At 41.4% G+C, this 15,508-nt stretch overlaps 1 protein-coding gene across 1 annotated transcript in view; it reads left to right on the top strand.

Annotated features, from left to right (window-relative positions):
* Nucleotides 1–2,096: 2,096 nt before the first annotated feature.
* Nucleotides 2,097–15,508, top strand: part of LOC135194849 (xylulose kinase-like) — a 29,863-nt gene continuing 16,451 nt past the window's right edge. The window contains exons 1-6 of the mRNA XM_064221033.1: nt 2,097–2,280; nt 3,611–3,693; nt 13,084–13,234; nt 13,617–13,796; nt 14,036–14,137; nt 14,533–14,664. Coding sequence (XP_064077103.1) covers nt 2,200–2,280; nt 3,611–3,693; nt 13,084–13,234; nt 13,617–13,796; nt 14,036–14,137; nt 14,533–14,664 — 729 coding nt within the window. The 5' untranslated portion in view covers nt 2,097–2,199. The remainder of the gene's footprint in view (nt 2,281–3,610; nt 3,694–13,083; nt 13,235–13,616; nt 13,797–14,035; nt 14,138–14,532; nt 14,665–15,508) is intronic.

Genomic DNA, 15,508 nt, shown 5'->3' on the forward strand with positions numbered 1-15,508 from the left:
AGGAGATCTCTGTCAAAGCGGACAAATAGTCGGATATCTAGAGCTTTATTCTTACGATATCTTGCTCTGGTCATTCTGTTGGAACAACTCTAGAAGACCGGCTCTGCAGAAAGAGGGAACTGTTTCTTCAAGTATGCTCTGTCCCCTTGATGAAGACTTCTTTTATTAGTAATAGAAGATCTCTGTCAAGCGGACAAATAGTCGGATATCCAGAGCTTTATTCCTGCAGATATCTTGCTTCTGGTCATTCTGCTGGAATAATTTAGAAGACAGGCTCTGCAGAAAGAGGGAACTCTGTTAATTCAAGTATGCTCTGCCCCCCTTGATGAGACTTCTATTAGTCTAATAGAAGATCTCTGTCAAAGCGGACAAATAGTCGGATATCTAGAGCTTTATTCTTACAGATATCTTGCTTCTGCTCATTCTGTGGAATAATCTAGAAGACCGGCTCTGCAGAAAGAGGGAACTCTGTTTCTTCAAGTATGCTCTGTCCCTTGATGAAGACTTCTATTAGTCTAATAGAAGATCTCTGTCAAAGCGGACAAATAGTCGGATATCTAGAGCTTTATTCTTGCAAAAATCTTGCTTCTGCTCATTCTGTTGGAATAATCTAGAAGACCGGCTCTGCAGAAAGAGGAACTCTGTTTCTTCAAGTATGCTCTGTCCTTTGATGAAGGAACAGAGTCCCCTCTTTCTGCAGAGCCGGTCTTCTAGATTATTCCAACAGAATGTTTAAGATGACCTCAAAGATAATAATTACAGACTTAAAATAAATTAGCTGCCTTGAAGATATCTTTGCTGTATATGTATGTTTAATATGTATTGTGAATATGTATTGTGAATAAGTTTTTGTTTACCAAAGTTCTGAATAGCTATCACCATATATTATCCTTTAATTGTCTTGCCTTGTGTCTGAGCAGATTGACTTAATCTTTTTGTTTTTTTAAATTGTACCCATGTTTATGCTTGTTTGGAAAGGTTACTCTTTCTCCAGGTGTGCGGATTCTAGGTACTAAATCTCCTTATAATCCCTATCTGTCAGTTATACGAGATTTCCTGGACTATCAAACTGTCAATTATATATATATATATATATATCATACGATATATATATATATATATATATATATATATATATATATATATATATATATATATATATATATTCAATCAAAGTTCTGTCTTACGAAAGTATGATATTGAATTCCTGAAGCCTTACCATTATAAAATCAAATATACAGGCAGCTGATAATATACAAGGAATGGGATGAAAGAGAAGACTTTCTTACCGCTTTGTACACCTCAGGAAGATAACAAAAATTTTATAGTGATGCTATAATGATGCAGTGACTGCAATATTGCTGCAGTGACTCATATCCGTGTGTTCGATTTTCATGCAGAATTCAAACCATTGCTTCTTGAGTATTTAACAAAGAAAGAAATCCCTTTATTTACTATGTTTGAGTCTGTTTCTTTAAAAGTAAAGGAGTTTTGGCAAAATTATCTGTTTAACCAGATAAAAAAACATAAAACAGTTTCCATTCTGTGACAAAGGCTGGGTTCATGGAATCGAAGGTGATGTTTACAGGTTAATGTTCTCGTCTATGGGAAAGTGGGCTGTGGATACATCTCTGTTGATAAATCTTGTATGATAGCCTAACTTGCTTTTGGGATAAATCTCTAGAGTTTTTATATTCGTAAACAGATGATTATATAATCTGTATTGTGCAGAAGGGGACTGAAATATAAATAATTTCCATTTCAACTCTCTATTACCTGTCAACAGAGAAACAAGAATTAAATTGCTGTGATTCGTAGCTATAGTTTACGGGGTGACTGAGAACTCTCTGAATTTTAGTAGTGTGTAACGAAAAACATTTGATATATTTAAATATCTGACAAAGATGTGATAAAATATATGAATTAAATATTATTAATTTAAAATTTTAAATATTAATATTGAAATTTACGAACTTTAAATGCACTTTAATGAGTAGAAAAACTGAACAAAATTGAGATACACTACTTTATTTACATCGTAATCAAACAGTGTTAAGCTAACGCCCACTATATCAACCAGTCCCGACAACAGGTGTGTCAGGACTCCGACTCAGTCAGCGGCCCCCGCCGTCATCGAAAGGTCAGTGACAGGTCCACCTCTTCTTATCTTATTTCCTGCTAATCAGCCGCCGCCTCAGTATGACAGATAACGAAGACCCGAACAGCATGGCGCCGCAAGAGCCGAAGAATTACCTGGGATTCGATTTCAGCACGCAGCAGGTAAATGAGATGTTAATTTTCAAGACTTGAAGCAAGGCACGTCTTCGGTGTTTATGAGGACAGAATCGTGTTTTGTAATATTTAATTTGCGTTTTGTAAGCTGACGGTTTTGTGTCCATTGTTTTGTAGGCTAGATGGACTGATTGCTTGTTTGATAATTCTACAAAAATATTCCACAGTACTGTGTTTACTACCATAAAAGACGGCGTTTTTCTCCAATTAGGTATTAAAGCAAATTTGTGAAATTACCTATAGCCTCCTACTAGTATGTCCTTTAGGTAGTAGTATACCTAGGTAGTATTGCATTAAATTTCCTGTAGCTAGCTATATTATCCCTAAAAGAAAAATATAATACCTACTATACTACCTATGTGCTTGTGGAACTCTTTTATGTATAGGTACTAGGCTACCTAATTAGCTAATGTATGCTGGCAGATTATCTTGTAAATGAGTAGTATAGTTAGCCTATTTATTTTATTGTTTTTGTTCCAAAATTCACCACTACTGTCAGGCTAATAATTTACCCAGTGGGCCAGGCCAGGCTATTTTTATCTAGGCTCTTGTCATGTATTAAGGGGATGAACTCACTCTGGTGTGGAAATGATTTAGGAATAAGGGTGCATTTTCAAGCTAAAAATAGAATGAAGATGACTGAGTTGGCTATCCAGAAAAGCAAGAGAGGCAGGATTAGATGGTAACATATGTAGCTAATATGAACTTAAATTAATTTTGCCTCAAAGTCATGAAACATGTATTTATTTGACTATCTGAATTATGGTATATACATTTTTACTTTGTTGTGTGAACTACTTTAGTTTATTGTTTCCTTTACCCGATACTACTACATACAGTTTTGAGGGGACCACATGGAGAAACAAGGGTTTTTGGGTTGGGGAAAAAGTGGAATTGTGATTTACATTAACGGGAAGGGTAACATATGCAAAAAGAGACAAGAAATAGAGAGTATGGTAAAAAAAACATGAAAATCTTTGTGTGGTAGTTATACGGATACATCCTAATCTGACCTAGGGTGCCAGTTCCTTTGGGCCCAATGAGTACTTGCATGTATACAAGTATCTTGTAACGTAACCTAACCTAACCTCGTGTAGTGTTTTTTTACCTGCTGTTTTTTATTTTTTGTACTTTTCAGCATTACAAAGTGAAATCCTCGTGCAACATATGCAGTGCCATTATTTTATCAACTCAGTATTATGTACGATATATTTGGTCTGGCTGAATGATTTTTTTTTTAGGTGTCACATTTGTAAAACTATTCATACAGTGAAATCAGGTTCAATGACTTTTAACCTTTTATCTATTACATTTTCAGTTGAAAGCAATTGTTGTGAATGATCGTCTAGAGGTTTTGCAGGAAGCTGCCGTCCAATTTGACAATGACTTACCAGAATACAGGTATGAATAATGTATCTCGACTTTCTTTTGCCAGTTATAATTGTGGAAAATATGAAATGGTCATAACTTTTAAAAAAATATATATTGCAGTATCAGGTTTTAAGTTTTTACCAACTGTAAAAGCATCACATGAGTTTTAAAATACAATTTTCATTATATGTAGTATTCTGTTCCACTTATGTAATATACTCCCTCTACTGCTGTATTTTAAATTCCTTTATATTTTGGATTGAATATTAATATATGGATCACAGAGATGGGATTTGGGTCTGGTTATGCCATTCAAAGATTGCATTCTTAAACAAAAACAAAGTCAGTGGTCCCACTAGGAGACCTACCTAGGAACCTTAGAGAGAACAACAGGATAATGTCATCCCAGATTGAGAGATATCCAGTAAATTAAAGCCAGTCATCTCCTCGTTGTCAAGTTCTCCCACTGATTGGGTACATACAGAAGCGCATAACACCAGAGGAATATGATCCTCCCTGGCATTTTAAAGTACTTATCTGCTCATAGGTTATGAATGCTGATTCATGACTACCTCTAACCACTTTCACTTTCTTCTGAATGAAGAATGTTGCCCACAGATCCTTGGATATGTTTTCCTAGGGTCCAGTGGTGGCTCTTCAACAATTGTGACTTGTCCAATGTCCCTGGTGGGACAGTTTATATCTTGATGTTGTGTGGAGTAGGGAATGAGGGAATTGACTGGCCTCTTTTCTTTCCTGTTTCTTCTTTCTTCATTCTTGCTCGCAGTTTGAAGAATAGACACTTCATGCGCTGGAACTGGCTTGATGCAGGTGAGCATTGCAGTCATACTGTTACACCACTTTTCATGTTCCATGCAACATGCAAATCAGCTTCCAGTAGCTAAAACTCCTTTCTCCAGCAAGGAGAGTGGGGAGTGCTGGCAAACCCTTTTCTTGTGGCTGACATGGTTTGTTGCTTGAATAGATATAGTTCTTTTGGACTTCCATGAATGCAATGAATCTGGTCATGTTTCTTTGTGTTTGAACCCAGTGAACGGAGGTATCCAAATATCTAACATCTCAAAGGCTTCTTTAGCAATCTCAATTCCAAGAAGAATTATCAGGTGTGCCAAACCTCCAGTCGGTTCAGGATTCTCATAACTCCCTCCAAGTATGAGTCTATCCTATTGTTAAGATTGAAGGTTTGTTTTGTACATGCAACTTCCCCGGCAGATATATACTTAGCTTATGTCTCTGACGTCCTGACAGAATTCAAAACTCGCGGCACACGCTACAGGTAGGTCAGGTGATCACCCTCTCCCGCCGTGCTGGGTGGCGGGAATAGGAACCAATTCCCGTTTCAGACCAGATTTTTTTCTGTCGCCGGTGCTGACACATCGTTGTTAGTTCCTCCTGCACGGAATTCTGCTTGCTTTGCTAAGGATTGTTTGGTGAAGTATTCTTTCTTTGGCTTTGGTATACGCTGATTTGGACCGTTATTTGGATTTGCTTAGGATTCTTCATTATGGCTGATGTTGTGCCTGAAACTCGTTTTAGGGTTTGTGTGAAAGAAGGATGTAAGGTGAGACTGCCGAAAGCGGCGGTGGACCCTCACACTATTTGTGTTAAATGTAGGGGGAATGAATGCTCAGTTAGTAACACATGTGACGAATGTTTGAGTTTGACTGAAGTTCAATGGAAGAGTTTGACTGCGTATGTAAATAAGTTGGAGAAAGATAGAATTAGGAAAGCTGCTAAAAGTTCAAGTAGGTCCTGCTCTTTGGATCAGGACAATCTTTCTATTTCTAATGTAATTTCTCCTTCTGCTAACGCAAGTTCAGCTCCTTCCCCCCGCAGCGAAATCGTAGATTCGTCTCGATCGGAGAAAGCTGCAATGGAAGCGTCGATCCGTAAATTGCAAAGGCAATTACGAGAAATGGAAGGTAAGAGTGAAGTGTGCAGTGAGTGTTACAGTGTCCCCAGTGTAGTGGAGGGGCGTCTGACCGACTCCGCATTGCTCCTAGGCCTAGACCTCTTTCAGACTCCCATGACCCCAAGGGAGGGAGGAATGTCGAAAGCCGCAATGGGGGATGTAGAGTATTCCCAACGGTCAGGCGTCCCTTCGGCAGGCCCTGTAAGCTCGTCCCAGGCTGCCTTGGACAGCTATAGACAAAGCGTCCTTAGGAAGTGTTTGTCCGACTCGGATTCTACTATTCTCCAAGACGCGGATGGAGCTCCGCATCTAAGTCGCGCCCTCTGAAGAGAGCCAGGAAGGCGCCTGCAGGAGACGATTAGACTCCAGTCCAGAGCCTTTTCCGGAGTATTCTCCCGCTCAGAAGAAGAGAGCGATGAAGTCTTCCTGTTTCTTCTCCGGAAGGAATTCGTACTTCTACAAAGAAGTTCTTGGTAGGACTGCAGGAGCAGCTATCCTCGTTAGTAGGCTCGCTGTCTAAGGAGCCTTCTCGCAGGAAGACGTCTCTCTTCCAGTAAAGAGCTCTCTTAAGAGACGGTCGTCAAGTCGGCGTTCGGACTCTGGTAGGCGCGCCTCTCCTGGAAGGCGCTACTCAAACCCCAACAAGCCGTTACGATACGCCTCTCCCTTTCAGGAACGATCTACTACTCCCGACCAGAAGAGCTTCTCTAGTAGGATCCCACATTCGTCTAGACGCCCCGAATAAGGGTGCAAGCCCTCTCCTGACAAGGATAGTCGAACCCTTCTTAGGAGTAAAGAATGTTCTTCTCCTTATAGGCGTTGTCTGAGAGATACAAGCGCCTCTCCTTGCTATCTTAAGGAACAAGATAATCTCCGTTATTCACGGGGACGCAGAGAGAGAGAAGAAGAAGTCTTCCCCCCCAGACGTTCTCGGAGAGATTTTAGCGCCTCTCCTAGCAGGCGCCATCGTGATGTTAGAAGGTATTCTTCAAACAGGCGTTTTACTCCTTCCAGACGCCAGAACGGGACGCTAGCGCCTCTCCTCGCAGACGCCAGGAGCCTGAAAAGAGCAGGATGGGTTCTCTACGCTCTACTCCTGTTAGGCTTTCCTTAGGAGTTACGAGTTTGCCTTCTTACGAGAACATTCGGAAGGAAGTAAACCCCTCTCCTGGCAGGAGCCAGGATGAGAGCAGACGTTTTTCTACCCCAAGGCGTGTAGCGCCCTGATAGACGCTACCGATGGAACGCTAGCTCCTCTCCTCACAGGCGCCAAGAGCCTGAAAAGAGCCTGTTTACGGGATTCTTCGCCCTACTCCTTATAGAGTACCTGTAGATGCGAGCTCTTCCCCTACTCAAGCAGCAAGCGAACCTCCTGCCTCTACCAAACTTCCTTCAAAGGAAAAGAAGGCTTCTCCTTCTAGGACTCCTTCTCCGAAGAGGCATTCTTCTCCTAATGCTACCTTTGAAGAGGTATCTGAGGAGGAACTTCCTGTAGATGCGGTCGTCTCCGATTACAGACTGGCAGCCCTGCTTCTTCAAGAGTTCGGTGACTCTCTTCGTCCTGCAGATCCTCCTTCGCCGGGATCACTGCTTTCAAGCACTAAGCTTTCCAAGTCCTCTTCGTTCGTGAAAATGAATCCGACCCTTTCGATGAAGAAAGCCATCAAGAGCTTGGAGAACTGGCTCCTCTCTAAAAAGAAGCGGGCAAGACGGTTTTTCCTGCCCTCCTTCGAAGTTGGCAGGTAAGCCAGGTGTCTGGTATGACACGAAAGAGCCAATGGGATTGGGCCTCCCTTCTTCAGCTGATGCTGATTTTTCAGCGTTAGTGGATGCGTCTAGAAGACGCGCTCTTCATTCGGCAAAGGCCTCATGGGGAATGTGCGAAATGGACCATTTACTTAAGGGTCTATTTCGCACACTTGAGGTCTTTAATTTTATGGATTGGGCCTTGGGAGCTCTTGCTAAGAGAGCACAGGATCCAGACTTTGTTTCGATGGAAGTTTTAAACAAGTGTACTTTCTTGCCTGGATAAGGCCTTGATGGATGGATCTACGGAGGTGGCTTCTCTCTTTGGATCGGCAGTCCTAAAAAGAGATCTGTCTTCAGTTCTTTTTTGACGAAATCGGTGTCTCCTCTACAGAGATCCTCTCTGCTTTATTCGCCCCTGTCTAGTCACCTGTTTCCACAAGAGACAGTGAGAGATATATCTAAGTCGTTATCCGGAAAGGCTACTCAGGATCTGCTTGCGCAGTCGGCGAAAGACTAAAACCAGCAGTACCTTTGGCTAAAAGAGAGAAGCCTGCTTTTCAGCAACCCTTTCGAGGTGAGAACGACGGCTAGACCCTCTCTTAGGAGTAGGAGACCGGTTAAGAGAGGAAGATCAGCACGTAGCCCTTCCCTAAACCACAATGAAAAAGTAGTCCTCCAGACTACAGTAGGAGCCAGACTGCTGAAGTTTGCGAAAGTCTGGGCTCAGAGAGGGGCGGACAACTGGTCCCTCTCTATCCTCGAGAGAGGATACCTTATCCCCTTCAGGGGAGAAGCCTCCCTTAACAACAACTCCAAGGGAGTTAACAGCAAGATACCGAGATTCTTTAAAGAACCAGGCCCTGCTTCAACTAGTAGAAGAAAAATGATGGACAAAGAGGCGATAGAAAGGGTGCAAGACCTTCAATCTCCAGGGGTTCTACAACCGTCTTTTTCTTGTACCAAAAGCATCAGGACCAGTGGAGGACCAGTCCTGGACGTAATTGTGCCCTGAATTGCTTCGTTGTAAAAACGAAGTTCACGATGGAGACTTCCTCCGTTCTTGCAGCGCTTCGTCCAGGGATTGGATGGTGTCCCTGGACCTTCAGGATGCCTATTTCCATGTAACCTATCCATCCCTCGTCCAGGAGGTACCTAAGATTCATGGTACAGGGCAAAGTTTTTCAATTTCGAGCCCTATGCTTCGGTCTTGCCACGGGCCCTCAGGTGTTCACGGGTCTTATGAGGAATGTCGCTCATTGGCTTCATATCGAAGGAGTAAGAATCTCGTTGTATCTCGACGATTGGTCTGATCAGGGCCCCAATCAAAAGATCGTTGTTGGAGGACTTGAAATTAACACTGGATCTAGTTCAGTCCTTGGGACTGTTACTAAACCTCGGGAAGTCCCAGATGAATCCCCAGCAAAGCATTGTCTATCTGGGGATTCTGATGGATTCTCGGGGTTTTCGTGTGTATCCATCAAAGGAACGACAGGAGAGATGTTTACAGAAAGTGACGACCTTCCTAGAGAAAGAACAATGTTCCGCGAGGGAATGGATGAGTCTTCTGGGACCCTTCCTCGTTGGAACAGTTCGTTTCTCTAGGGAGGCTACACTTAAGACCCCTACAATTCTTCCTCAGAAGAGAAATGGGATCAGAAGCACCAAGAGCTTTCGGACTCCTTTCAGCTCTCGAAGAGCATAAAAAAAGGACCTCAGTTGGGGTGGTTAGAGCCAAACAGATTGAATCAAGGGCTCTCCCTTCGTTGTCGAGCCCTCGACTAGTGTTATTCACGACGCCTCGGAAAAAGGATGGGGAGCGACTCTAGGCTCGAGAGAAGTGTCAGGCACCTGGAATGGGGAACAGGTGTCCTGGCATATAAACAAGCAAGGAACTGGCAGCAGTCCATCTAGCTCTCGTTCACTTCGAACCTCAAGTATTGGGTTCCGTGTTGCAAGTGAATTCGGACAACACGAGCAGCTACAGCCTATATAAAGGAAAACAGGGAGGGACTCGCTCCTTCTCCCTGTTCGAGAAAGCAAAGGAGCTTATTCTTTTGGACCGAGGAACGGCGAATAACTCTTCTAACCAGGGGTTTCATCCAGGTGGGAGGAAGAACGTGAGAGCAGATTTCTGAGCAGAAGAGATCAGGTCCTTTCTACGGAATGGACTCTGCATTCAGAAGTGTGCGACGAGATTTGGGACCTCTGGGGGAGACCCAATATCGACCTGTTCGCAACGAATTGGAATGCGAGGTTGGAGAACTACTGCTCTCCGATTTCAGATCCAAAGGCAGTTGCAGTGGACGGTCTCCTTCTGGATTGGAAGGGGATCGACGGGTACGCTTTTCCTCCTTTCAAGATAATAGGAGAGGTGGGTAAGGAAGTTCGTTTCGACGGAGGGACCAAACTGACCCTCATCGCCCCATTCTGGCCAGCCCAAGAATGGTACACAGAGGTACTGGAATGGATGATAGATTTCCCGAGGGCCCTTCCACTGCGAAGAAAGGATCTTCTCAGACAGCCCCACTTCGACAGATACCACAAAAACCTCCCCGCTCTCAGTCTGACTGCCTTCAGACTGTCGAAGGACTCGTCAGAGCGAGGGGGTTTTCACGCAAGGCTGCAAAGGCAATTGCTAGAGCCAGAAGACCTTCAACTCTTCGCGTGTACCAGTCGAAGTGGGAGGTGTTCCGAAGATGGGCCGGAAGTCCCAGAAAGTATCCTCTTCAGTACCTCTGTAAATGAAATAGCGGATTTTCTCCTTTATTTGAGGGAGAAATGCAATCTGGCCGTTACCACAATAATGGGGATATAAAAGCATGCTCTCATCTGTTTGTAGACATAGAGGCCTTAATATCTCGGAAGACAAGGATCTGCATGACTTGTTAAGGTCCTTTGAAACTCGAAGGCCAAGACTATAAGACCACCTAGTTGGAACCTGGATGTGGTCCTTAGATATTTAATGTCCGAGAAATTCGAACCTCCTCAAATTCCTCATTCAGAGACTTGACTAGAAAGTCTCTCTTTCTCTTTGCACTAGCCGCTGCTAAGAGAGTTAGTGAACTTCAGGCTTTAGAAGGAACTGTGGGCTTTAATAAGGAAGATTCTGCAGTATGCTCCTTTAATCCCCGTTTTTAGCAAAGAACGAAAATCCTTCTAAACCATGGCCAAGGACTTTTGAGATTAAGGACTGTCCTCTTTGGTAGGAGAGACTTAGAGAGGACATTGTGCCCAGTCAGGATCCTCAAGTTCTACCTAGAGACAGAAGCTACTTGGTGGAAATGTAGATAGCCTTTGGTCCGTTCCGTAAGAAATCCTAAGAGGATGATTTCTAAGAATGCTCAAGCGTATTTTATTAAAGACGTTATCAAAGAAGCGCATGCTTCCTGTGAAGAGGAACATTTAAGGCTTCTACAGAGTCAAAGCACAAATGAGGTCAGAGCTGTAGCTACCTCTTTAGCGTATCATAGGAATATGTCGATACAGACTCTTGTCGAATCCACCTATTGGAGGTGCAATTCGGTGTTTGCATCAAATTACTTAAGAGACGTGCGAGTCTACTTATGACAAGTGCTTCTCTCTCGACCGTTCGTGTCTGCGGATTCGTTGCTGGGGCAAGGAGCTGAACCTAATCCTTTATAGTTAGTTAAGTTAGTATTTTTAAACGTTTTTTGGTGTTGTGTTTTTATGGTCGATTGGAAGGAGTCTTGGGAATGCTCCTTTCAAATCGTAGTGTTAACAAATGTAGTGTGGTCAGGTGGTCGGGATTGGTTTTCGTGCTCCTTGTTTAGTGATTGGACCTAGGCTCTGTCATGTAAGAGGGTTAGTCCCCCCCCCGTGATACGACAAAGGTGAAGGCTCTACCATGTAAGTGGGCCAGCCCCCCATTGTATGATCCAAGACAAGGCTCTGTCAAGTAAGCGGGCTCGCCCCCATTGACACGATCCGAAGAGCTATCAGTGTCAGGTCTCATCCCCACTGAAACTCTTCAGGCAAAGCAGAACTCATAGACAGGTAATCATGAGTCTTCTGCCCAATAAGGTAGGAACCAAGGAAGGTTTTAATAAGTATATTTATGACCTACAACAGATGTTGTTTCCTTTTGTTTTTTTATTGTTATTTATATTGAGTAACTATCTCTTACCCGCCACCAAGGGTGTCAATCAGCTAAGTATAATATCTGCCGGGGAAGTTGCTGTACAAAAATGATATTGTTAGTATACAATAAAAGTTTTGTACATACTTACCCGGGCAGATATATCGATGAATGGCCCACCCATCCTCCCCTCAGGAGATAGGCGTAAGAGAAAAATCTGGTCTGAAAACGGGAATTGGTTCCTATTCCCGCCACCCAGCGGCGGGATGAGGGTGATCACCTGACCTACCTGTAGCGTGTGCCGCGAGTTTTGAATTCTGTCGGGACGTCAGAGACATAAGCTAAGTATATATCTGCCGGGTAAGTATGTACAAAACTTTATTTTTGTATACTAACAATATCATTTTCGTGTATAAATAAATGACAAATTTTTAATCAATTTCAGTTTTTCATAGCTAACAAACCTGAGGTCTTAATGTTGACTGCCCTCCTTTAGCTGCTGCTCTTATGTTTCATCCTGGGTTGGAAGAAAAACGTGCGTTCCTGGATTCACTGCACTATCTCGATGTGCTTTCACCTCAACTATCCATCGGATGCCAGATGCCACAGATTCTTTGCATTTACAGTCTTTGATTGTTTGTTCATATATGAAACAAACCTTTGGTCTTAACATTAAGATAATAGTACTAGTACCAAGCTGGAAACCGGTAGAATTAAAACAAAACTTGTGAAATCCAGGGACTATTGGCATTGTAGTTCCCAGAATGCTCTTGGTGTCCCTGACCTATCAGTTACTTTCCTACAGCCTTTAAGATAGGACGTGATTACTTTCTATCTGATTTAAAGTTGGTTTAATTTGCCCGTTTTTATTCATATTTTCTTTTTTTTCCTTTTTTTTCTTTTTTCTCTCTCTGGGCTCTCTCTGGGTCATCTCAGTGTGGGTGTGATCTACTAGGTGTGTGTACGTTGTGAGATGGAGAATTTTGCTTCACCAACGGAATTTCTTCGGGTTCTCGCAAGAGACAAAGGAAATACCTTGGAGTGAGTGGGTTTCCTTGTTCAAGATTTTTAATATCGGTATCTACAGATCCACATCCAACGTGTAATAGGTGCAGAGAAAACGTATGTACTATTACTAATCCTAGTTCAGTTTGTCGTGGTTGGTCGGTGGAATAGTGGATGAAGTTATATGGGAAGGGCCAGTACAAAAGAAAGGAGACGACACCATCTTTGGATGACCAAGCGTCGTTGGCTTCTTTTGTATCGGCAATACATCAGACTGCTCCATTTTTAACCAGCTTCCAGCTGGCACTAGAAAATCTTTCCTGTGGTTAAGACTGAAGGTTTGTTAGCTATGAAAATACAAATTGATTAAAAATTTGTCATTTTGTAACAGCTTTTGTTTGAGGGTGGGCTGAGTTTTGTTCATATACTTTGTAGAGGGTCTTTTGCTCTGTCATCGTATTTTTCAGTTTAGCTTCTCAGTAATGTACCTTGATTTTTTGGTAGTTTGAGTTACATATACATAACTATATTACCTTTTAGTATTTTTATTACTTTACAACAGTATTTTTCTCCTTAGAACTGTACTGGTTACATTGTTTTTGATGATATCTTAGAGAAGTACTTAAAATTTCCTTAGAACCCATGGTGGTGTTAACGTTGGAGATGACAACGTGACTGTAACAGCTCCTTCGATCATGTGGGTTAAGGCCTTAGACATGCTTATGGACAAACTTCGGGTTGCTGGAGCTGATTTCTCATCCATTGCTGCTCTCTCTGGCACTGGACAGGTAAGGTTTTTTATTTTGGTAGTAAGGATAATGATAAAATTGCTGTATATTTTTTTATTTACTTGTACTATATCATTAAGATTACATTAATTTTTTACCTTTGATAGTATCATGTTTGACATGTAACCTCTTAAGTTATTCTTTCATAATTTTCTTTATTTAGTCATGACAGCCTTTGTGTAAATCCTAGGTATAGTATCTGTCAATTGCAGTGTCAAGTCTAATACTGTCTTGTGTTTGAAAAACAGATTTTGTTGTAGTCTCCAAATTGACCAGATATCGTGAACTTTTGAATATGTGATGCTGTTGGTAATTCTTTGTTATAATGTGTATTGGCAGTGGTTATGGGAAACATTCAATGGATTTGTGTTCATGCCAACAGCAACATGGTAGTGTATACTGGAGGAAAGGTTCCAGCAAACTGCTCGAAGATTTGCAGCCAGAGCGATTTCTTCACGATCAGTTGGCCATGGCTTTCAGCATTACAGATTCCCCCATTTGGATGGACTCTTCCACCACTCCTCAGTGTAGAGAGCTGGAGGAAAAAGTTGGTGGTGCTCAGGTATGTTCACGTCAGTTTTGTGTTTGTACTCTAAGATGGAGTAAAAACATAGATGATAATTTGTTACATAGTATATTATCCTATACTACGGATGTCAAAATTCAAAATATAAAAGGTAAATATGTTAATTGCTAAATTACAAAATGTCATTGAATTGCAATTTTCAATACTTTAATGATTTTGTAAATAATATGTTAAGACTACAAACTAATGCTACTTAAATTTCACAACAAATTCAGAAACTGTCAGACATCACCGGCTCACGGGCATATGAGAGATTCACAGGAAACCAGATTGCTAAGATATACCAGAAACGGAAAGAGGCCTATAACTGCACTGAGGTCAGTACTGTAATGGCATCTATCATTGTATGTTATTAATGATATTCACACTTTTAATGTCCACATATTCTTTTACTTGAATTTTGTATGTTTATAACTTATCATAAGTTAGTGTTTCATGATATGTCGTTCGTTTTTGGCAGTGTCGAATGCGCATTTTAAACATTTTTCAAGTTATCTACATTGACAGTGATTTTATCATTAACTTCTTGTTTCAATAAATTATCAGGTGTGTCTCTCTCACCATCCAGGATGTATGGTGAGAGAAGCACACTTGATGCTTAGCTGAAACAGGATGTCAAAGATAAAATCACTGTGGATCCTGCCAACTCAAAAAAAAAAATTTTTAAATTCATATTCGGGTGTCTTTATTATTTTTAATTCATTTATTTCAGAGAATCTCTTTAGTCAGCAGCTTTGCTTGTTCGATCTTCCTTGGTAAATATGCACCAATTGATTATGCTGATGGATCTGGAATGAACCTTTTGGATATAAATACCAAGACCTGGTCCCAAGCTTGTTTGGATGTAAGTATTCCATATTTAGAAAGTATAGTATATACAGTATAGTACAAGAAATCTCTCTTGTTTAACAGCAAATACTGATTTATTTTGTGTTCATTGTTCTATCATTAGTATTAGTATGCCAGCATTCCCTAGTTTGTAAAAGTGGAATTTCATTTTCTTTTAATTTTTTTGTTGTCCTTTTCAAATAAACCCTTCATGCCAGCCAAGTTTTTATTGGAAATTTACTTGCGGTTTTTAAACTAGTTTTTACTGAAGTTTAGGGGTCCCTGTTAATGACAAAAGTTTGTAAACAAAGTTACCATGTATAGTGCAAATACAGTACATATGTGATTTTTCTTGCCAGCAAAACCTTTTGAAACATGAAAGTTAGAAAAGGATATTAATTACACTTATTTTACATATTACTCTGATGCATTTTTTAGTAAGATGTTGGTGAATGGATTTTCCAGTTCAACAAGGTCTCAAAGAATTCTTTACTCATTATATAGGCCAGGATCTTCTCTTATGTAGGCCAGGACTTTGTGTACAATCTCCTCTTTCCACCATGTTTTAGGAGCGGGATCACCCTTGTCCTCCTTCAGGGATCAATGGTGGTACATACCTGGTTCCCAGTGAGAGGTACAATATGACAAAAGTCAGTTGCTCTTAGGTCTTGTATGATACTGACATCTGGAAATCTCCTTCATGGAGTCCTAAGAACATATCTAATTGGAGGAGGATCGTACAGAGAATGCAGCTGTCCTTTGATATCAACTCTGGGAAATGAGATGTAGACCCAACCATCAGGATGACTGGCCTTGCCCTTCAATATAATTTAAAAACTTCCCTCCTGGTTATGTTTCAA

This window comes from Macrobrachium nipponense, chromosome 15 (genome assembly GCF_015104395.2).
Source record: "Macrobrachium nipponense isolate FS-2020 chromosome 15, ASM1510439v2, whole genome shotgun sequence".
In the NCBI taxonomy this organism is placed as follows: Eukaryota; Metazoa; Arthropoda; class Malacostraca; order Decapoda; family Palaemonidae; genus Macrobrachium; species Macrobrachium nipponense.